Source organism: Callorhinchus milii, unplaced genomic scaffold (genome assembly GCF_018977255.1).
Source record: "Callorhinchus milii isolate IMCB2004 unplaced genomic scaffold, IMCB_Cmil_1.0 Scaffold1, whole genome shotgun sequence".
Lineage (NCBI taxonomy): Eukaryota > Metazoa > Chordata > Chondrichthyes > Chimaeriformes > Callorhinchidae > Callorhinchus > Callorhinchus milii.
Window position 1 is genome coordinate 110007575 of NW_024704742.1, and position 24653 is coordinate 110032227.

The 24653-nt window shown below is 36.8% G+C and overlaps 1 protein-coding gene and 1 long non-coding RNA gene across 2 annotated transcripts in view; one reads left to right on the forward strand and one right to left on the reverse strand.

Annotated features, from left to right (window-relative positions):
* The window catches only part of fam172a (family with sequence similarity 172 member A), a 269588-nt gene extending 258181 nt beyond the window's left edge, over positions 1-11407 (forward strand). The window contains 1 exon segment of the mRNA XM_007893065.2: positions 8582-11407. Within this exon segment, the coding sequence (XP_007891256.2) occupies positions 8582-8733 (152 nt within the window). The 3' untranslated portion in view covers positions 8734-11407.
* Positions 1-24653, reverse strand: part of LOC121848889 — a 44413-nt gene that overhangs the window by 13562 nt on the left and 6198 nt on the right. The window lies entirely within an intron of this gene.

Below are 24653 nucleotides of genomic sequence, written 5' to 3' on the forward strand. Positions count from 1 at the left end.
TTCATTTTGATGATCAAAATGCAGATTAACCAGGATCAGAAGGTGACTGTTTGGCATTTGTTAGTGAAATTATGAAAAATGTACAACAATAGTCCTTTTCATATTGCGCCTTTCAAGTCTGGAGGACATCTCAACGCGCTTTACAGGTTTTGCTGTAGAGCGTAGTAACTGTACATTTTGTAGACAAATGTGGCAGCCAATTTGCACTTATCCATAAAATGAATGACCATATTATAAATTGTTTTGGGGGGATTGTTGGCCAGGCCATTGGAAGAAAGTCCCTTCTCTTTTTGACTAGTTCCTTGGATCTTTAACTTCCACCTGAACAGGCATCCGAAGGATGACACCTCTAACAATATATGGCACACCTCCAGCACTGCACTGGAACGTCATCCCAGACTATATGAGCTCAAGTCCTGATGTGGTCCTTCTGACTCAGAGGCGAGAGCTCTTCCTACTGAGCTTGGCTGCCGTCTGGCTTCATTGGAAGCATTGATTTCCCTGATTATCTTTCGAATCACATGTTTATTGTTGAAAAATGTACATCAAACATTTTAAGTAAAACTGCTTTTATTATGTGAATTGAATACAAAGACAATATTAGTACTGTATATTAACCATTGTCATTTCCATAAAAGTCACAATCAAAATAAGTAACAAAATCATGTTTACAAGAACTAGTAGTAAGAACATATGTAACATAAGAGTAGGTAATTCAACCTGTGAGGGTTCTTCACCTTAAAGTCGAGGACAATTCATTAAATCTATTTCCCCGACTTTTTCTCATATCCTTTAGTATCTTTACTTACCAAGTATCTATTGATCTCTCTCATGCACTTTGTATTTATGGCCTTCACAGAGACTCTCAAAACCCTTTGTGTAACTGTTTTTGTTTGTATAGCCCTTTCACTGCTTTGCTCTAATTTTACAGTTACAGTGTGTCCTAGATTCTTCCAACTAGAGAGACATGTCAGACCCGATATACTTTGGCTGTAGTCTTCATTATTTTGAACATCTCAGTCAGATTCCCTCAACCTGCTGAACAATGAAATATATACCAAGTTACTCAGTCTTTCATCATAGTTTCTAATGGAAGAATTTTATTTCATCTGGGCTTCTTTGTGGTTCAGTATTGTTGCTTTGATGTTGATTCAACAAAAAAAAATCATCCTTACATTTGATTCAGCACCTTTCATGTCAGGAGGGCATCTCAAAGCATTTACAGAATTCACTGTAAATTGAAGGGGCTGTGTTTTATAGGTGAACACAACAGTCAACCTGCACACAGTGACAACATACCCCAAAAATCAAAATATGTTTATTTATTAAAATAACATCTGAATGGGATTTAAAATTAAATAATTTTGTTTACTTGGGTACACCTGGCATGTTCCAGACCTGTTGGGAGACGTTATGTATCTGCAATTCTACCCCGTTGTTCATGAGTTGATGTATTTGAAGATGCCTATACGATAGTTTGCAGAACAATTCACTACAGTTTTGAGTAGGCTGAAGAATCATTGATTGCATTGCCCTACAGAAAAAAAGCACAGAGCTTCAAATTGGATATAAATTATAAATAACTGGACTGAAATATGTAAGTTTCAGACTGATCATTCTTCTAATACAGGCAGAGGAAAAAGATGTTAGTGCAGGGCTTGTTAATGGATGATTATAGGTTGATGAAGTTGACTGAAGGCGTTGACTACTAGTGTCCAGAAAATCCTAAACGATTGGGCTGATTCACCATCTTTTTTTCAGTTTTGTTCATTAATACGGGCTAGTAGTAGGTCAGTCTAATAAACAGGGGGTCAACACATGCACCTTCAGTGTATAGACATTTGTAGAACAATAAAGTCATAAGAAAATGTAACCCTGTGGCTGGATGACTTGAAACAGGAGGAAAATACAGAAAGTAATGGTTTATTTCCGTGTCTACTGAGCCCCACAAAAAAAGCTTTGTCCAGAGTTGCCTTTCGAAAAAAGAATGATTAAAGGGCTACAATCTATGCTTTTAGTATAGTTTTAAAAGTAAAAATGGATCTGTTTTTGCATTATAATAAAGCAATGTTTTCCCTGATTATAAGTAAACTGTATTAGCAAATGCCTTTTTTGATATTAGGAGATTTCTGTTCTTTAAGTTAGGAGAAATTAATAAAATATAATTTTACGATGTTGCAGATCACATTTTTAAATAAGCATAACCATTAAATAGTGAACTGTTTGTCAACTTCATATCCACAATTATAGGTGGCGGATGAAAATATTCTTAGTCCTCCCGACATGAAAGGTGCTATATAGATGTAATTTTGCTGTTGTTGTTGTTAGGGAGGAGGCTGAGCAAAAGGGTCCGTCCTCTTTAAGCCGTTGGCTTGATTGACAGGTCAGTCGGCTAATCAAAGCAGCCCGTTGAACCAGAAGTTGGCAGGTGCCAACAACAAGTTGGGAGAGGGTCAAGAGGTAGCCCACGGGTGTTCAGAGGACTGACTGTGGTCTTCCTTAAGGTTCAGGGTTTCCTCTCCCAGCTTCCCTTAAAGTAAGCTGTAGATAATAATGATCCTTGCATTTGATATAGTGCCTTATCACGTTGTTGAGATGTCTTAAAGCGCTTCACAGAATATATTGTATAGTGAATTGACTACTTTGTGGCGAAATGCGATTGGCGGGATAGATAGATTAAATAGATTGGAGGGCAGCGCCATGTCCCCTCTATCCCTAACCACCTCCCGCCTATTTTCACAATCTGGCTTTCACAAATTATGCACTGTTTATTGTCATATTCTGGTGACTTCTGTTAAATTTACCAAGTGACATTATCAACAACAACACCAACAACAAAATTACATTTGTAAAGCGCCTTTCACGTCGGGAGGGCATCCGAAGGCACTGGTCAGACAGAGTTTCGGACCCAAGCTGGGGGTAGGGGTGGGGGAGGGTAGAAGGCAGGGGGGAAGCAGGGAGTTCGAAAGTATGGTCGAAGAGGAGGATCTTGAAATGGGTCTTGAAGGTGGCAAGGGAGGGGGCGAGGCAGAGGGACTGCGGGATGGAGTTCCAGAGGGTGGGGGCAGAGTAGCAAAAGGCCTGCCCGCCAGTAGTGGGGTGAGCAAGGCGGGGGATGTGAAGCAGCCCAGAGCCCACTGAGCAGAAGGAGCAAGCAGGATGGTAGGGGATTAGGAGGTTGCAGACGTAGGGGGGAGCAAGACCATGGAGGCTTTTGAAGGTGAGGACCAGGACCTTGAACTGTATCCTCTGTGTGAAAGGAAGGCAGTGGAGTTGGGCGAGTAGGAGTGATAGGGTCACGGAGCCTAGTGCGGGAGAGGACGTGGGCTGCAGAGTTCTGGATGATCTGCAGCCTATGGAGGGAGGAGTTGGGGAAGCTGACAAGCAATGAGTTTGCATAGTCGAGCCTCGATGTAATGAAAGCATGTATGAGAGTTTCGGCGGCCTGCAGTGTGAGACAGTGGTGGAGCCGAGCGATGTTGCTGAGGTGGGGGAAGGCAGAGCAGGTCATGGCGCAGATGTGGAGTAGAAAGGATAGTTGAGGAACAAGACACCAAGTTTCTGGACTGGCTTAGTAAGGTGGAATGGGCAACCATGGATGGCGATGTTGTCAGCGCCTGAGGTGAGGAGGTGCTGATGGGAGCCAATCAGGAGAGGTTCGATCTTATTGACGTTCAACTGAAGAAAATTAGCTCTCATCCAGGACTTGATGTCCAACAGACACTGCTGTCAGGACAACAGTGGTCCTGGAGTCAAGGGTGGAGGCAGAGAGATAGACATTATTAAACATTATTAGAAAATAATAAAATCCTGTTACATTGCAGAGGGTTTTCGACAGACGGTAATGCTTTCAGGTTTTAGTGATTAACCTTTCAACAGCTTCAGCGTCCTTTTTGTATTGTAAAGACTAACAAGATTACATCATGCAAATGTATTCAGCGAATATAGGATATAAAGAGATGTTCTGTGACTTGTAAGCATGTCTCCTATAATACTGTAAATAGCCAGCATGAGCAATGTATAGATGATCAATTCATGATCATTTTATACTAAGTCCTGTAGCGTAGTGAGTAGAGCACTTGCTTCGGAAAAGAGAGGACCTGGGTTCAATTCCCGGTCAGGTCAGGGCTAAACCTTAGGCAAGTTTCCTTACTCTACACACACGCACGCCTCTGTCTACCTAGCAGTAAGTAGGAAGCCGCTTGTTAGTCGATTGGCGGATCTCTTTTCCGGGGGTAATAATCCCTTCAACAAAAAATTATCACTCAATCCACAACTGTATTTGGGACACTGCTTTGTGCAATTGGCTGCCGAGTTACATCCACAAAATATACAGTCAATTCACTTTACAGTATATCCTGTGAAGCGCTTTAAGACGTCTCAAAGATGTGATAAGGCGTTATATCAAATGCAGGGATTATTATACAATTAAATAATTTACTTTAGGATGTGTAGCATCAAAGACAATTGGTTATTATTGTTATTGCATTGTAACACGTATAAGCAATATACTTTCTGTCGGAAATTATACAAAGTATAAAGTATAATTTGGATTTGTCAGCTTTAATTTTGAGTGTATTTTACAAAAGGTACAAAATCCTTCATACTTATTGTCAAACTGTGTTAAATGAAAGGAAAATTATATAGAGAATAATAGATAACTAAGAGTGATTACAAGTCATTATTTTAATATTGAATTGAAATAAGATCATAAACTGCAAGAAAAGCATGAAACTTTTTGAATGCAGAATTAGATTACTGGCTTCAAAATCACTCCCAGATGTTTTAAATTTGATATATTCATTCTATATGATTTTTCAGCTTTTGGTCCAGTTTTACATTGCCTTTATGCTTGTTGCTGACTGGTTCTGCATTGTTCATTCTGAAAGATTAAGAAGAATATAGGAATCTTCAGGATTGGCAAGGTCCATTGTAATCCATGTGGCCCCCTCAATTTCTTTGCCAAATTGATATCTTATTTCTCTTAAAATGATGGTTTAATGATAGTTATATACTTCTGCAAACTTATTGAACAAACCCTAATCTAGATTTTATAATTAGGGCTATAGAATAAAACACCAAAGGGGTGATGAATAAATCGTTAGGTAGACTGCATTTTGCCCAGTTAGGGGTTATCAAATTTTAGGGAGGATATCAGGGCCATAAAGAGGAGATTTACTCAGATGATGCCAGGGATGAGTGGTTTGACCTATGAACGGAGATTGGAGGAATTGCATCTATTTTCACAGAGAAGATGAGGGAGTTCTGACAGAGGTCTTTAAAATTATGAGGCAGTCTTTGAGTTTTTCACTTGGGGGTTGAATATGTGTCTGATTTGTTTCACAGAACAAATTATTGGCTAAACCTAGATTTGTGCACTAATCCCACAAACTGAGCTTCATAACACTGTCTTGTCATTTGTCCAGCAGGCAATGTAGTGGTTGTATGCAATAGGCAAATGTATTTACTGCCACTAATCTTCAAGTTTACTGCTGCAAGCGACTTTAAATCGTATTTCATCGCTTTCAACGGGAAAGCGATTTGGAGCAGAAAATAGTATTTATATTTCACACTCCAAAATTCCTCATTGGGGCTGTGGAGAGCTTTTTGCAGCTCAGAGAAGCCCATACAAAGAGTTTCATGTGATTTAGCCTTTTCATATTAATACAAGACCTGGAGTGTTACTGGCTCTTTAAAATATTGAAGACATAACTTTTCAAGGGCTATTTTAAATCAATTCACACGGACTGCACCAACTATACTGAAGCAATGTGAATTGTCACCAAGAAAACAACTTGCATTGCAGAGTGCATATGAAGTAGCTTTAACATGCGGTCTCCAACATAATTCACTTCCAGAAGGTGAACTGGAAACTTGATTTATACTACATTTTTAAACATCAATTTGGCCCCATTTTCACATCAAAAGTGCAGTATAAATAGGGCATAAGTGACAGTCGTGCTGCCTTTTACCATGGCAGACCTTGAGTTTGGTGCTTAGTTCAGCATCTGTTCATGAGAACTGACCCAGATCACATGGCTAAGGCCCAGTTTTGTTCTGTCTCATTTGATTATACCGTGTGTATTGTCACTAACCAAGCTGGGCATGTCAATCACCACTGCAGCTTACAGATAGTTGACCTTCAGCTTGTGGGCTGTATTATATGCCAAACAGCTGAGTTGAGTGAGAAAGGTGTTTAAAGGACCTAGAAGAGTTAATATATGAATGGGGAGATTTACAAAACGATCGCAAAAACACTTAGTCTTGGTCCTAAGTAGCCATTGTGCTGATATGAATCTCAATTTTACCAGTTAGATGCCAGGATTTTATGACAACCGGTCATCCTTTAAAGAAGTGAGGCTGTTCAATTATTAAAATCAGTATTGTCACAGTTTGACAGTTCAGTGGTTGAAGACTGCAGGAGCATCATTTAAAAAAAAATGTTTTGAGATTCAACCACGCTGCTGAACACAACCAAGGCTGCCATTTTGTAAGCAGTGCTACAGAAGCCATCTTATTGAGATGCTGCTATTTCCTGCCACCAGCATCTTGAATATAAACTTTACAGACAGAAAAATCAGTGCACATATATCATCATTAGGTAAGCTACTAATCTGATGTCTGATATTTACTAGAGCCTCCACATGTTAAGATGCACTATTATTTTCTAAAATAAGAATGATTGTTGTTTTAAGACCAATGTTCATTTTGTTGTATTGCTGGTGCAGCTGCAAGTTTAAAATAAAAATCATCTTAATTTCTAATGTGGCAGGAGTAGCCTCCAATATACAACTTAATGCACAGACTTTTTTTAAATCATCCTTATAAACGCACAACTTGCTTGCCAATAAATGTTCTGCTTGGATCACAATCATGCTTGGATCAGGATTTCTGTAAACCGCAGATAAAAATAGCCAATTTGCTAATCTTTGTTCCACAGCCCATTAAATCATTCATTCATTCAGCAATTCACCATAAACAAAACAGAAAATAGTTTACAAAAACCTTTGTTTTCCACAAAAGTGATTAGACTTTGAAAATATTCTTTACACTCGGTCTAGGTGAAACTTGGCATTGGATAGACTTGGATTTATGTGCAGAGCATTAAAACCAGACAACTGGATGACATTTTTTGCTTGGATGATATGGATGCTATATCTCAGTTATTCCTGAATCAGGAATTCTGTACACTAGATGAATGTGGTGTAGTACTTGGCATTGTGTTTTGTTGGAGTGCTGCTTGGATGAGGAATTTGTGTATCTTCCAATTTGATGGTATCAAAAACGACTCTGCTCATTTTTCGATTACCACGTGGTTGTAACCCTACAGCACTGTAGGAGAGTTTACTCGCCTGTCATTTTTCAGAATCTAGGATACTGGGGTCTAGATTCTGAAAATTTGCTGGAATATTATATTTAAAAAATCCTTGCATTTGATGTAGCGTTTTTCACGTATTCTAGATGTCTCAAAGCGCTTCATAGAATCTACTGTAAAGTGAATTTACTATATATTTGTGGACAAAACACGGCAGCCAGTGTCCCACAAAGAGTCGTGAATTGAAATGAACAATTTATTATTTTTTTGTTTTGTCTTTTCTTGAGGGATTATTATCAGGCATGTCGAGTAAGGAAACTTGCCCAAGGTTTTGCCCTGCTGGGAATCTAACCCAGGTCTCTCGCTTGCGAGGCGTGTGCTCAACCATTGAGCAACAGAACTCCACCTTGAATTACCCTTTGAAAAACTTGTCCATTGTCATAATGCAAAGTGAAGCAGGAAATCAGCAGAAGAATTTTAAATAGAGTTAGCTATTAAATATCAGAACAAGTAGAAAATAGTAGAAATTAAAATCTAGAAGGACAGAGAAAGAATAGAAAAATAAGACGTAATGGGGAACACGAGTGACATTTTTATGTTAAATTGTGTTTTCAAAATGATTTCAGTTTATGCCCTGGTATTTAAAAAGTTTTACTGCTGTAATATTAGTCTTTTTCAGTATGGGAGTTGAGAAATTGCAAAACCAATTGTCCCATGGAGCCAGTTTATATTTATCTGCTGGCAATCTAAAGCTTAAATGATAAAATGTCAGGAAACTGAGCTCCTCCATTTTGGAGACTCTAAACTGGCCTGGTGGAGTTTCTCTGTCTTTCAAAGTGATAGAGGCCGGTCCAGCTTTCCAAACTGACACAACTAACGTGCTTCAAATCAGCTTCTCGGCAACATGTTACTTGCTTTGGATTGTGATTGTCTGACTGCTAAAGTAACCTTAATTGTTATTGCAAGTGGAAAGCAAAATGTACATTTTGAGATTTTTGTTTATAAATTGATTACTGCCGAGAATAACTGGTTTGGATGGCTAACACCTAAGTATTCAAAATATATATTTTTTAAATGTTTTCAGCTACAGCTAAAAAAGCAACAATCTTTTAATATTGGGCCTCTTGCTTACATCTGGTTTGTTTTACACGTTGAAAGCACGAATGATAAAATGTATTTGAGTTTGAGATGTGTTTTTCCACTAAATAATCTAATATGAAAGTGCATGCAAACACTAACTTGTTCTTTTTTCTGTCTCCTTGCCAGGTACAGAACGCCATGAGCTCACTTCCTGGAAGAGTTTTAATTCTATTTTCAAGTATTTTACTCAAGCTTTAGAAGCACAGAACACTGAAGTAAAACCCAAGTTTACTGTGACTACGAGAAGCTCCAACCGAAAGAAAACTGAAGAGTTATGAAGAGAAAATGCCTTTTTACTGCTTTTTTGCGCTGGCAGTCCCCCAGTCTTTTATTAGATTGTTTTCTTCTTGGAGCAAAGGGTCATGGTGTATACATCTAAATAGCGTTTTGCATTATTTCTAGATGAGCGCAACTGTCAAAGCAATATGGGACTGCCGGTTGTGCTTCCTGTGGTCCCAAACTCAGATTTTGTGCCACCGATCGGTGCACAGATTAAGAGTGACAGCAGTTCTGCACAGTGCAGCACAGAGCGGCTCTAATTGCCCTGACACAGCCCTGTACTGAGCTAATGCCATGGGGCTATCGGCTTCCCCCATGCCCTAATGCCTGCCAATTTTTCTTCATTAAAGAGACAACATCTCTTTTGTTGGCCTGTGTAGACTAGATTTTAAAATAACCAGGAATCAAAGCCACTCAACATTTTCCCTTCACGTATCCAAGCCTTGTCATAATGTTCAAGGGACATCAAACGCACGTAAGTCGCTAAAGATGACAGTCGTATTGGAGATGCCAGCTGTCATTTCTGTGTCTGCTTAAAAAAATGCTTTGCACTATTGAAACTGCTTGTTTGTTTTTCAAAGAAATCAACAGTACTTCTTAACGCTACAAGATGTTTAAAGATTTGTTGAGCAGATATGAATTTTGATTCATTGTAAATTTTAACCTATGGTTGGCCAATATGATCTGTATGCTGTCTCTTTTTTAAAAAAAAAGCTTATCATTCAATATCCACATCAGGATTTGTGTGCCTATTATATGATTTGATTAATGTATATTAATTTGTGTTTTTATTGTTGCTTGTGAACGACTACCTACATTTTGAAACCCAAATTGAAAAGTTGACATATAAATAAAGGAGTTACAGTAGTGCGGACTGCACTGTTTCTCTGAGCACTCAAAACAATAAGTTGAATCACCAGTACATCAACCTGTTGTTGATGGAACTCGTACAATAAACTTAGTTCTTAATTATCTACAGAATTGTGGAGTCCAAACAGAGTGCCACCATCACTTAAACGCTAAGATTAACAGTTGCTGAGCACTTCATTTTACAAGTTGGACTTTTAAACTCCTTCAGTGCAGAACCTAGAGTGGATTTCTTAAACCCCTGTAGACTGTATGTTGCATCTTTTTGTTCTGAATAAAAGTTTTATTTAATTTCTATTTGAAATCATTTCAGAGCAGTGGAATAGAACCAAGAGAGGCTTTTAGAGACCAAAATCTTGTAAGGATGATGAACATACTTTGTAAATAGTTAAAAGTCCACCTGGAAGGAAACAAGAAGGTGTTGCATGTTAATTTCCAATTACATCCCTAAAAGTATGTTCTAGAACTTGCTCCCCCAAATCCTTAGAGTGTCTACTCATTACCCTGTTTAATCATTTGTAAATTGCTGCTGTCTGTAATGCTTTGAAAAATAATCTAATACAAGACAAAGTGTAGATCTTTGAGAATATTCCAATTTGTGCTGCGCAATACATAGGCACAAGTCAGGAGAGCACTAAAATGTTAGATGAGAATTAAAATGCATGCCTTTGATTAAATACTTAGCAATAATAAGTTGGGAACTCGAAATTGGTGCATAGTAGAGTGTGAGGTAATTATTTCAAGTGATTTGTTCAAGTTTATAGTGGTTCTAATGTGCTGAATGGCTGGAGCGCTCTAGCAGGCTATGTGAATAGGCAAAATGACCCAGGGGAAACCTTCAATACCACCTTCAGCGCATGTGCAGCTCACTCCCACAGAGGCAGGATAGAAGCTTTGGAGCTGGAGCTTTGATTGGAGTTTAAAGTCATTTGACATTTCCAGCACTTTCTGCCAAATGACACTGGTCTCTGCAGAACATACGGCCGATCCTTCTGTTCTTTGGGTGTGCAAAGAGTTTAAAGTGTGAAAACTGTAAAATGAACCCAGCTAACCCCAAACCAAGGCGTTTCATTGATGGTGTTGATTTTATCCATTAATCTCCAGAAGAATTAAAATATGTTCTCTTGGAACGCTTAAATAACTGATTATTTTAGACAAATAATTGCAAATATGCCTGATGAGACGCTTGTAAATTTAAATTACAGTAATTTTATTCATTAAGGTAGAAGGAGCGCGAAAGGAAATGGGCATCAATAAAATAGCCTTCTGTCACTTCTTTTAATACTTCTTTTTTTAAGCATTGGACAGTGTTATAATTACATTTAAACAATCCTCTACATTGTGAATTCATTTTTTATTGAACTCTAAATGTTGTAAATGTATTTGTAATCACAACTGTGACTAGCCGGATTTTGAAATATTATAGGATTACAGAAGCTACTTTTTAAAACTATCATAAAGGAAAGAAATCTACTCAACATGGTGTAGGCTGAGAATGAGTGACAGGACTATGTGAATAGAAGATTTCCATGCAATTGTGAACTATGGTGACAGAGGGAAAACTGCAGGAAAATTAATTTTCATACCAAATACCTTGAAGAAGAGCTATGATTTTTATTTGTGATAGTTTTGAAATCCATTATATGAAACTGAAGCATTGAAATGAAAAGCTGTGTTTTGCAGTGCCTAGGTGAAGTCTGCCTTTTACCAGGATGTATTGATGACCTCTGATTTTAAAACATTTTTGCTTTCTATTGACACAATGTTAAAAAGGCTGAATTGAAATAAAGTTGTTTTTCTTAGTCACTTTGTCGTCCAACTGTGTTTATTTATCAATCATTTTTGATCAAAAAACTGCATGACATGTTGACATGAAACATTGGCCAATTTGTGATAAATAAAATCATAGGGAACTCAAAAGAAGAGAGAACAGCATGTGAGCTTAACAGAATTACTGACTGATCGGATCAGATTCCCAGTGAATAACTGGTTTTATCTTTTTACACCTTAGAAAATGGCTTTTAGCCAAAAGTCTCTTGGAATCTGAATTTAATTAAACAAAAGACCACAATTTTTTAAAATTAATTTTAAACTAGATTTTTAATTTTCCAATTGTCAAAATTATTAAGTTAGTTTCAGACAAGAAGATTTTTCCACAGTTAATAAATTGATTGAATCTAGGTGTTGCAAGTCTATTTGAACTGTTCAGGTTATTAAATTACTTTCTCAGCTTGAAACAGAAAGTTGCTTGTGTTCAATAGGGAGTACAGATATAGGATACCAATATTCAGAAAGAGTTCGATCCCTCTTTGAAACTATTCTTTCTCAATATGATCTCAAATCAGTGATTGTTAAAGAGATTGGAAGATATACTATATTTTTAAAAGGACAACGGTCGGATTGCTTGCTTAGAGCAGACCTATCGCTTGGCTAACTCCAGACAGAGTGAAATTTAGTCCAGAGCATGGAAAGCGGAAAAGTGAGATCACCTGAACATTCAGATATCCGGACTGAAAATGAAAACGGCTTGGCACTTTCAGACAGTGTTATCAGTTGGGATTATTGAAACGAAAGTTCATTTAACTCAATTATTTCTTAACCTCAGTGCTGGGATTGCTTTCAAACCCAGTAATCCCTCTTGGTTGTTTGGTGCAACTGGGAACAAAGCCTCTGAGTCCTTTCTTCCTTTTACCCTGGTAAGACATCTGGGAAAAGAGAAAAAAATACTATTTGGGTTCAAAGTATAATTTACAGGAAAGGACACATTCCCTTAATTTGTATGGAATGTAAAATTTGCCTCCATTTGAAATTGAACCGACATTCATTTTTACTTGCAGACGGTTTTGATAGTAGTTTTGTATTAACAATTGAAAACTCATGTCTTTGAAGAAATAAAATGTGATCTGCAGAGCCGTCTCCTTAACGTAGTAATGAAAGCACTTCATCTAATGCAATACTATGAAACGCTTCTTTGCTTTTTAGAAATTCATTGATCAAGTTTTAATGAAAGGGTTCCCTGGCTCTGATTTGAAACATAGGGCAAAATTCAAAATGTGTTACTTTCTGGTAATTTGCAGACAAGTACAATGAAGCCTTACAGGCATTTAATTTTGATTTTGGAAATTTTGCATTGCTCACTCTTCCCTCATCATTTCTCACCTGTCCAGATGGGTCTGGCAGAGCAAACCAGACCTCTCACTTTTCTGTGTTTAAAACACCCTACCACATCTGGATTTAGGTTATGGCATCCCAAACATTTGCACATCGATAGACAAAATTTCAAAAGTTAACATCAAAAGGATAGTTATTGAATGAATCTCCCAAATACTTGACAATCTGTGCTGAAAGATCGAAAAGCATTTTGGGCAGACAAACTTTTATGTGGTCTGAAAATTAATATGTGACATTATGACAAGATACATTTTCGTCTCTAATTAAAAAAAGGCAATCTATTTGGAGCAGCTATAAGTATTTCCCAATTATTTCAATCGTAATATGTAAATGAACTAAAATTATTGTCTTACTTTCCTTTTCATATGCCATAATATGAAGTAAAGAATTTCTTGCGAAGATGTTTTATCTGTCACCTACCTACACTTGATTCACATACATTTCTATATCAGTATGACATACTTAAGTATGTAAACCTTTAGTCTATATCTGTATAACCCATAGCCCTATAGCAATTTGACAGCTGTCACATACCTATGTTGTAACCTGTACAGCTGGGACATATTTAAAATACGTATGACATAACGTATGGATTTATCATACATGTACAAATGTTCTATTTCTAAAAAAAAGTTTTCCAGTAAATTGTTGTGAACATTGTGTTTCAATCTTGTAATTACAGTAATAATTTTATTTTTTCCTGTCATATGCACAAAGAAACAAAAAATGTCTATTGATCATATTGGTGGCAAGCAGCAGTTGAACAACTCATGCTAAGAATTGACAATATGAACAGGTAAAAATAAAAAACTACAGATTATAAAGGAGCATCATAATAAATTATTTCTAAATAATATTTTAAAACCCTTCTGTTTCTCTTCCATGGATTTCTATTGCATTGTATATGATTATCAGTTTAAGATAAAAACAAATCCAGGAAATATCAAAAACTATGATATCGAAAAAATTCTTCTTTAAACGTGAATACTTCAGAGTCACTAAGACACAGGATTATTTATATGCACTGAAGAAGAAACATAATGACATGAAACTTATATCTAGGATTTTCCAGGTGCAGGGCATAGCCAAAAATTTGGTAATACCACAACTGATATCTTACAAGCACAAATAATCAACATCAATAACAGTGAACTGAAGTGACTTTTCAGAGGGTACATATTAGGGTTCAGTTGTTCATAAACCTCTCTGATGCTTTAAATGATTGCGTTATAAAATTACACTCATTCCTGCTAACTATTTCTCCATACCTGTCAATATGATAGAATCCATAAGTCTGTATCATTATGGCATTGCTTGCTGGAAGTGCTCAAAATGCATGTAAAAGAATTTGCAGGTACTGTGTAATATTAAAGAATGTAAAGTGACAATATTTGAATGCACCACCTCTACTAAAATAATAAAGATTATCAGTGTGTGGTAATGCTTGACTTTTGGAGAGAAACTAACGGTAAAAGTTGTAGGCATGAGCATCCAAATGACTTGGAAGTTAATAAACAACAAACTACAGCAAATTGCAAAACTGGTTCTGTCTGTGGGGCGACACTGATAAACCACCGTTAATAAACAGTGAGAATAGATTAAAACGTACCAAAATGTGCTTAATGTAAATCTGATTGATTGACAGGCAGGACTGAGCAAACAATACAAGTTCAGGCAGATATTCTTATAGCAATTATATCATGTGCCTAAATGCCATTAACAGTGGTGATTTGAACATATATTTTTATAGGTGAAATGCTTCACTTTTTAGTTTCAACCTTTTTTTTGGTGCTCGCATTCTTCGTGTTTGTGAGTTTATTCACTAGATCAGTGACAGCTCTTTATTTGCATAATTATATGCTATAGTCTGAAGTGAAAACTAACCTCTAAATTTCATGGGTCAGCAAGCTGCAACAATCAATGTTTTATCACGTAACCTAAGGAAAATCTAAGAAGCTATATAAAGTTTCTCGGGATTTGTTTTTCTCTCTTCTTGGAGAGAGAGAGAAAAAAAATCAGAATGGTTGCGCTTCTTCAAGAGATGTAGAAACCTTTCCATTGCATCCTAGTGACTGAAATATATTAGGCGAGTAATAATAGAGATTAAAATGTACGTGGGGATTTCAGTCTTTCTACTTTTACTTCAAAGTATTTCAGAGGAGAGCGATGCACAACATAACAGTTTAGCAGAAGCAATCAGTTACATGGACTATTTCCTACAAATTGATTCCAATGAGTGATTTTACATTGCAAATGAATTTTAGAATGAAATGTGATCGACAGATATTTCCTGCAGTATATACTATTATATATATATGTGTTCTTACACTAAAATCCTGTATATTGAGAACAAATTAACTTTAACAGTATATTCGATCATCTTACAAGATTTGAAATTTGTAGGGATCTACGGAAGCATTCACTAAGATAATTTTGATTATGTTTGCATTTTAAATAAAGGTTTACCTTTGCACAATCGTGCACAGCGATTTATTCACTACATTTAATCCTCGTAATAGAAAAAAAAACTGAAAATATTATGTTTCAGAATTCTGTCTTGTCCATGTGAAGGTGGGAGTAAAAAAATATCAAACTAATTGTTTCACATATAAAAAGCACATTTTCCTCACAACTGTCGATGCTTGTTCCAATGTCCTACATTTGCTCGCCTCCAATCCAGACACATAGACAAAATATCCAGTTGTCGCATTTTAAAATAAAATTCGTCCGATGAAAGCAGCATTGCAGTTGAATTTCAACTAAGATAAAAATAATAATATTTCTAATATGTAGATGAAACTGGCCGAATCTCCCCTCCCCCATCTCTGGATCATCATCACCATATATGAAAAATCTGGTTTAAAACCTTTTTTTTTAACCAAGCGTTAGATTTCATTTTATTTTAAATCAGAAAAAATAGCAATGTATTACTACAGAGTAATCTATGGGTGTTTATATTCTAAATATTGTATTTCATTATTTTTGAATGAAAACCATTTCTTTTGTCCACATCAGTGCAGCTCTGTACCTCTCTCTCTCTCTCTCACACACACACACACACACACGTACACATAAGCACACTTTACAGGTGTCCTTGAACATCTTATTTTTTCTGATTCATGTCAAATTTGATTTTTATCTGTGGTAAAACTGTACTGCAGTTTTTTTTGGGTTACATCGCAGAATAAAGCATGAGTTTTCAACGTGTTTAAAATTGATCAGAAACCCACTGTCCAGTTTCCCGTGTTGGGAAAACTAATCAACTTATTCCTCTGTGACATAAAAAGGATATTTGATCATTAGATGTTCACAAGTCATTGACATTTCCGCAGAACCCTTATTATGTATTTTTAGACCTACAGGTAGGATACGGGTTGTACAGGAAAATGATCACCAAATATCCCTGAACCATCACATTTATGCGCCTTGTTTAAGAAATATTACAATTGCTTAACTGATTTTAAAGGCCTATTTTCCCCTCAATCGCTCGTAGACAGAACAAATGCATTTTAATATTTGGGTATTGGTATCATCTCACAGTGTGATGTCAATAAGCAAGTAGGCACTCCAACTACTTGGGGGCGCAGTAGGGAACTGTGCAATGTTGGACAGAAGTTTATCTTCATATAATTATGAAGAAAGGACTGGGTAGGATTATAGAATTAGATAGTGCAGCTTCGACCAAAAGACATTTGTTAGTGGGTATCTGCTGCTGTGCAGGTGGACTGATAAAGTGCGAGAAGGTCGCTCTCTTCTGAAAATGTACTTTGCCGCTTCCCGGAGTTCAATGCCCCCCTTTCTTTCCTCTTCCCTTTCTTCCTTCTGTTCTTTGTAGATCTCAGGTGTTCGCTGCACAGTTGCTCGAGTGCACTCGAGACTTGTTAATTATCTGCATTGCCACCTCCACTCTTTCCTTTGAGGCGGTTCGGCTCTCACCTGAGTGGGAAGCAAAATGTCTCGCTGCCAATTTTGAGAAATGCCCTCACAGCATCTGACTTGTTACTACCCCACAGATTGTGTTTTACAGGGCGGTTTTATCTCACACTTTGACAAGAGTGAAAGTGTCTGCAATGTATTGAATTACATTGAACGAACAGTCCCCCCCCCCCCCCCCCCCCCCCACCCCCACCCCTCACCCCAGCACTGAAATGAAATGCGATATGTAATCCATTCATGTAAACTGCGAAGAAACAAATGCAAAAATAAGCAACTTTCTTGTGTGGTTTTTTTTTGCTTTTCATCCCAATCCAGTACCTCATTACAATGTAACAAAGATGTTTACATTCGTTCCATTGCAAGACAGACGGTTTAGTTCAACATCGAACTGAACATGTTCTTCCAATGCTTTCAATCACCTATGAACAACCTATGTGGTGCTAATGTCCTTTAAATAGTTCTTATATTATCTCTGTAGTGATTTCTTATGAGATACCGAGGCTGCACTTGCCAAGCAGAATCAAATAAATACACAACCTCTTTATTGCACTGAAGTGCTCTTGAATAAAAGGTGAAAATAAAATAACCACGAATTATCATTATATGTACCTGTGTGTGGAAAAGGGCATAATTAAATGTAATAAAATAAATGTCCTTTATTTGGGCAAGTCTGCAGCAGACTTTACTAACTAAGTATGTAATGTGCGTAAATTGGGTCCAGACCCGCTTCTTGTTGATGGTGAGATATGAAAATCGAAAACTGCCCCAAACAATAAATATTTTTCTAGGATAATTTAGCTTCCGTCCTTCTTTCCCCCTAAAGTCGTAAAGCTTACGCCATTGACAGTTATTTAGTTGTTCCAGCAAAGCTATTATGCCGAGCTTTAACTCTTGTAAAATAAAAAATAAATGAGTAAGGAACACGAAGCCATGTTATTTGCTGCCTGTGTTAGTGTGTAGTACCACAAGCCTTCTATTCTAATCATAGTCAAAATGAACTTTTACCTTGCAAAGTATCCCTCCAAGTTTTGTCACGGTCACTGAATTCTGTCACAATTCTGTATGCATATTTTATATATAAAAATGTATGTGGATTCATCGTCAAATTAACCAGACGTCTACTGATTAATAAGATTATTATTGTTATTTACTGTCACCCTTTACAAAGCACTATATGCAGCAGATGTAAAAAAGACCAAAACATGTGTATATGTTTACGTCTCCGTATGTATGTATGTATGTATGTATGTATGTGTGTGTGTGTGTATGTATGTATGTATGTATGTGTGTGTGTGTATGTATGTATGTATGTGTGTGTGTGTGTATGTATGTATGTGTATGTATGTAATATGTGTGTGTATGTGAAACAGAAATCTAGAAAAAGAACTCTACTCTATGTTGATATTTCTTTCACATTGGCTAACACATTGCCGCTTTATTATTAGTAGTAATAATTATATTAATACATGTGCTCACTGCATTTTATGGTGAATTCAACGTGGGAAAGGAATACGCGAGTATATGATTTATAATCTCCATTGATGTTTTTATTGATTTGTAAGATTTCATATTTTACACGGAACATAACCTGGAAAAGATTTTTTTCGTACAACTGACTAAAATGGATTGTAAAAAGTCATTTCAATTGCAAAGGCTCAACTATTTCCTGCAGATTAATTTGTAAAGTAATGATCTGATTGTATCTTCGATGAAGCACATAGATACTCAATCATATCACATAGATATGATTAGTAGAAATTACATATACTGTACTGAAAACGAGCAGTAAACTTGTCAATTCAGAATAAGATCCTTCAATGTGAATATATTCACATTGAAGGATCTTTGTGGCAATGGCTCCAAAATAACAGATAGGAAGAAATTGTATCTGATGAAAAAAAACAAGTTGTGTTTACCTGAAAATCAAACATTGTAGCTCAAAGAAAGGAAGATATTTTCCTAATTAACCTGTTGTCAAGTCCTTGAAAACTACCTTCCCTAAGACTAATTGGGAATCGAAAACTTTAAAAAGCATAGCGCCACATCGTTTATTTATTTGCGACACTGAGCTGTGCTTTCTGCCTTTGAATTTGTAGGAAAAAAATGACTGGTACGTGGAAGGTGGCGGCTGTGCTGAATCAAACTCAGTATCTGTAGCGTTAGTGCGAGGCTGTGGAGGAGGGAAAGCTCTGTGTGTAGCACCATGGACAGCGCAGTCAGCCCTCACACTGACCGCCAGCTTTTACTATTCTTTCGGCAAACAAAAATCAAGAGAGAAGCGAGAGAGAGAGGGAGAGAGAGAGAGAGAGAGCAAAGGGATATTCACGTCATTTAATTAGCAAGGGGGGCAGAAACAAATTATATGTTCAATGTCTACAACTTTTCCTCATTAAGATTCCCCATCTAAAGTTTATAAATCTTCATTGAGCTATCATGCATATATTGCAGTATCCCTCCTAGCCTGATTGTGTGTGCTTAAATGTATATATATATATATATATATATATAACATATATATAGTGTGTATGCTTATATCTATGTGTGTATAGATACATTTTGTCTTAATAGTCTCTTCTGGTGGTTCTATTTATCCACGTATTTCTTTTTGTAACCATCTTCTGAGTTTATCCTATTTTATTTTTTATTTCCAGTCTAATTCCATTTATTCCCTACATTGTCTCGCCCGCTTCTCTTTCCCATGATCTTTAATTTCCTATTTACTTCAATCTGTTGTATTTTAATTTTCCTAGCCGCTCTCCTGGTAACATGCCGTATATATATATATATATATATACTATTTACTTCTCCTTTGCTCTTCCCACTCGGTGCTGAATCCCCACTATGTTTATTTCGCAACTTATCCACAGAAACATTGATTGTACTTACAATCCCCCTAGTTTGCAAAATCCAATTATTACTCAAAGCTACATCAAGAGACGTCTAATTTATTATTATTATTATTATTATTATTTTCGGTGGGTGGGGGGGAGATTTATAATAAAATAAATAGTTTTTTTTTTGAAGAACCAAGAGAAAGTGTCGGTTTGAGAGGTCGCCTGATCCTGCAACGAGACATGGGTTTGAACTACACCTGGAATGTATGAGTTGATTTGCTTTTGGGCAGGAGCTGTTGGATGGGAGCAGCAGCATCTCGACAGCTTGTTAATTAAAGCCCCCTGGAGATGAGCCTCTGGAGCCACCGTCCGTATCAAGCCAGTGCTAAATATCCAGCTTCTGACAGCAACCCCAGAGTAAAGTGAAATCAAACTAAAATTAAAAAAAACCCCAATGCTTATCGATTGAGATCTGCCCTCCCTCTGCTTTCTCTCACCCTCCCACCCCATATGGATGCCCCATCCAGGCTGCCTATCACTGTGTGCAGCACTTGAACATATAGGAAAATATCAATCAACTATCTTGTTCCATGTTTATACATGTATCCGGCCTGCGAGATGCTCAACGTTTCAATATGTGTTTTCTTACTCCGGATCTCTCTCTCCCCTCAAACACATTTAGAATTGTCAACATTTTGCATTTCAACAACAACAAAAAAAGGCCTCACACATTGATTGACCTGTTTTTGTACTTGAGGAAACAAACCCCTCTGCTGTAGCTGCACCGACCTGTTGAATTACCTTTGCTTAAGTTTATTTGAAACGTCTCTGAATATAAATATTAGATTGAGTGCAGTATTTTAAATGGTAAGGAGCTGCGAAATGTCCTGAATTTCGAGCATTTTGCAATGTGGTACTGGAAGGATTACCCCCGCCCCCACCCGATGGTCTCCTTTGTCAAATCATTATTTGTTCGAAAACATCCGTATAACATTAAGCTTCAAGTTCACTGCTTCAAGGACTTGTGAATTTATTTATTTTAACTTTGTTTTAACAAAGGCATCGCTCCTGTTTATTTCCTTAGTGATTGGTCTTCAAATACCAAGCCTCCCTTTCTTCCATTAGTCTCAGATCTTGCTTTACAAGCTCTGGGTAGAGACAGCCTTGTCATGTGTCCACTGAACCTGGTTAAACCCTTTTCACCTGGGCACTTTTTCTCTTGCAACCCTTCAAAGTCATCCCTAAATGGCTCTTGCTCTGTGTAGATCATTTGTCAACGTCAAGGATGGACTTGCTTCTATTTAGTGAAAGTAAACTAACTGCTACATGGTGATGCTATACAGGGAAAAGCTTCCTTGATGTTTTCGTGGAAATCAATACAATATTCCAAACCCTTTACCAAGTATATGAACAGCTTTCAAAACTATTGAATTTATGAAAAGTAATACTTCATTTATCGATTGCGTTTCTGAAATTGGAGTAACTGAAAGCTGTCGTCTCCACATATAAGCAATCTGCAGAACATTAAAATAACCTCCAAAGAAATCATTCAACATGAAATTAATCCATTGTTAAGAATGTTTTACAACCTTTTTAATATCAATATTGTGCGCTCACTTATACCTTACAGCCAAAGGAAGTTATATGATAACATAATGATGCGGGTAATGCATTGTATTATCGAATAAATTGTAAAATAAGTTTTTTTTTATTCTTTGGCGTGAATAACAGGGAACAAACTGAGTTATAATAACCCTAAACATTATCCTTTGGATGTTTCCGTTTGATCTCATAAAGAAAAATAACGTGTCAATTCAGAAGATTTCTCATTAAATATATTGCAGTTTTTTGCATTCATAGTTATTTCGAATATCTTTTATTTTGTATGTAATAATTTTTAAAAAATAATAATTGCATCTGTCGTTTAACTTCAGCTGTGCTATTGAGCAGAAATACGCTTAGTATTGAACATATAGCAGAGACTAGGAAGACGGCCCCGTGCAATACTTTTCGTTAATATCTAGAAGGAAAAATACATTTTTTACATACAATACATGTGTTTTTCTTTCCTACTCAGAGTATTTATTCGAGAATTAAGTCAAATTAAAACTTTCTGAGAACTTCCAAGCTCGCACTTTCGGATTCAACCCCTCTTAAAATCTGCTGAAGTTAGTTTAGAAACACGATCGATAAGGTTTTAATGGATCAAAACTCTTTACCTGAGAAAGAAATGATATCGAACTCATGGGTTTGGTAATATAAATCAGCCGGAATAAGTTCAAATAGCGTCTGGCCGAGAGTGGAGAAACACATATAACAATCCTTAAAAACTTTTTAAAACTAATTTTATTTAAATCACGATGGACATTTGTTCCATTTCGTCAAAAACAAACAAATAAGATCCCGTTTGCAGTGTTATTTGTTCGACAGCTGATAGGAGACAAGAGGGAAACGGGTAATGTCTCGTATTTAAAATCTGTATCGAATTAACACGCGTAAAAGGCGCATTCGCTCATATTAATATTAATTGGAACAAAGAAAATAGGTTATCTTATTTTTATTTTGCAACTGAACTCCATTTAACCCTTAGTGTGTCAACGGAAGAAGTCGACTGTCCAATAAATCGAATGAGTATTGCACTTGTTTTGCTTTGGTTGCAGCTGGTGCTTTGAGAAGCTGGAAGGCAGTGCAGGTGTGCAATGGCTGTTCTCAGCCTCTAATCTCTCGCTGCTGCTGATGTTGGCTTTGAAGGCACTTTGCACTTCTGCTGCGGTCCAGTCTGAGCCCTGCTATTGCTTTCAGCGCCTTCCAGTTACAATATAACCGCAACCATCTCCCAACTAATGCAAACCAGATGTAGCATCCACAGTGAAATAAATATAGGATAACTTTTCTTGCATATAAAAAAAAGGCTAACTTCAAGGCATGTGTCGAATACTTGCTGCATCTCACATTTTCTTTTCTCTCCCCCCCCCCCCCCCCCCACCCCCCTCTCTCTCTTTCTTTGCAATCGATGGAAAGAGGTGAAAGGAAATGAAACGACAAAGACTGGAAAATTACGTTTTGTCCCTAAACCATTTGCGTGTCTCAAATTGATTGCATTATTTTTGCACAAAAATACGAATTCTTCTTTCAAACAGTCAACGGCACAATTAAGACAGGCTAATTCCAAAACAGTTTCAAAGTTATGTTGATCGTGAATTAACTGGCACTCGTTAATAAAATAAATACACGGTGTAAAATGTGTAACGCTTAAATTTAGATTTACGAATCTACAAACCACATTTATCAGACACACTCGATCAATGCTTAAATTCACCATTACAAATGAACAATTTTATATTATTGCGATTTATTAACAACATCTGAATGATTTTATGTTTGCCTATGTGTTACAGAAAATTAAATAATTCCCTTCTGATCCGTGTATATAATAAGTGTTCGGTTTGTAGTCGCTATAACAGTGGGATTTAATTTTGTTTTCTGTTATTACAGTATAGTTTACGTTTATTTCTCGCTGTCGTTTATTTTCTGGCTCTGTTTGAGGTTCAAGGGAATCCTCGGTGCTACAAGAATAATTCTACGATCTTTATTCAAAGCTTCATTTGATATTACAAATCGAATTTTTCTGTCAAATCGATAAACACAATTAGTTCTCTCAAGCCCCTGGCGAATCACTTTTACCAAATCTGATGCATTTCTGTACGGGAAGCTACTTCCATGTTTATCAATTGCAAAGCAAATAAACTATTTAGCCCTGGACTGGGCAGCGTTGGGTGACTTTTTTTTCCACGTACTCCGAAAAAAGTTCTCAGCGCAATGAGGTACATTGTTAAGCACTCACAGCGCTCCTGTCATGATATTGCCGAATAATCATATTTGGGTTTATGGTGGTAAAAAGTAAACTCAGAAGCTAAAATGGTTAGTTATCATAAATAAAAGGGATTAATTGATATGAATCAATTGTAATATAATGGATTATTTTAGGGCATCGTGAACTAGGTATTCCTTAAATATTTTAAATGCCCAACGCCCCATGTGCTGCTTTTAGAAAGTGTGAAATTTAATACAGTGCAACACTCACTGAATCAGAAGCTAATACATTGCGATCTGCAACGACTGTGCATTTGTTCGAAAATACAAACGCGGTGTAACGAAGTGGGCAGTTGCAATTGTCTTTTTTTTAAAATAAAAAAAATAAAAAAATAAAATCGATAACATCTGGACAGCTGTGCGAATGTGCGCGAATGCGTTTAAAATAAACCTTAAAGGAGAACAGTTTGAAACCATGTTTTCCAGCAGCTCCTGGGGCTGCGGTTAAGCGGATCGAAAAACAGCGCCATCTAGCCCACATATCTCGGAACTACAAGGCAGCACTGAAGACAAGGCTTCAAACGGAGACGAGCAAAAGACCAGTCCCTGAAGATCACAGCACCGCACACTTAGACAAGCCGTCTAACAACTCTGAATATGCTGCATGCAAATGCTTCGACGCCTCGGACAGGAGCAGAAATCTATTGCAATAAAATTACTTAAAGAAATAGTTTCCATTGAAAAGTCGAACATTAACCATTCAGCACCGCAGAACACCAACAGTACACATTTATGTATAGATGGTTCTGTTCGGCCATCGATCAATCAATGTACCTATAGATCTATCTATCAATCTATCAGTCAATCAATCAATCAATCTATCAATCACTCTCTCTATCTATTATGTATCATTGTTTGCTGATCGTAAACAGAGAATGTTAAATGCCGAATACAACTGTCACAAATGAAGCGGTTTTATTTAGTAACTTGCTTTTGCTTTTTTTTTTAAACCTTCAATTTTCAAAAGTAAAATTAATGCAAGGAATAATTGCTTTCAAGTCGGCGGATCGAGGGAAACAGTTGCAATACATTTGCACCCGTTTATCCACATCATCAGATATTCCTCATTTTAAACCTGAATCGGTCATTTTAATATCTGCATTTGCTATCTTCTGGGTTTATCTCTAAGCAATGTTAGCAAATGCTGACTGTGGATGTGGAACAACCGTGAGACGAAAATGTTCCGATTACTAATTTATTAACCAAAGAATTTCGATCATATATATATATATATACAC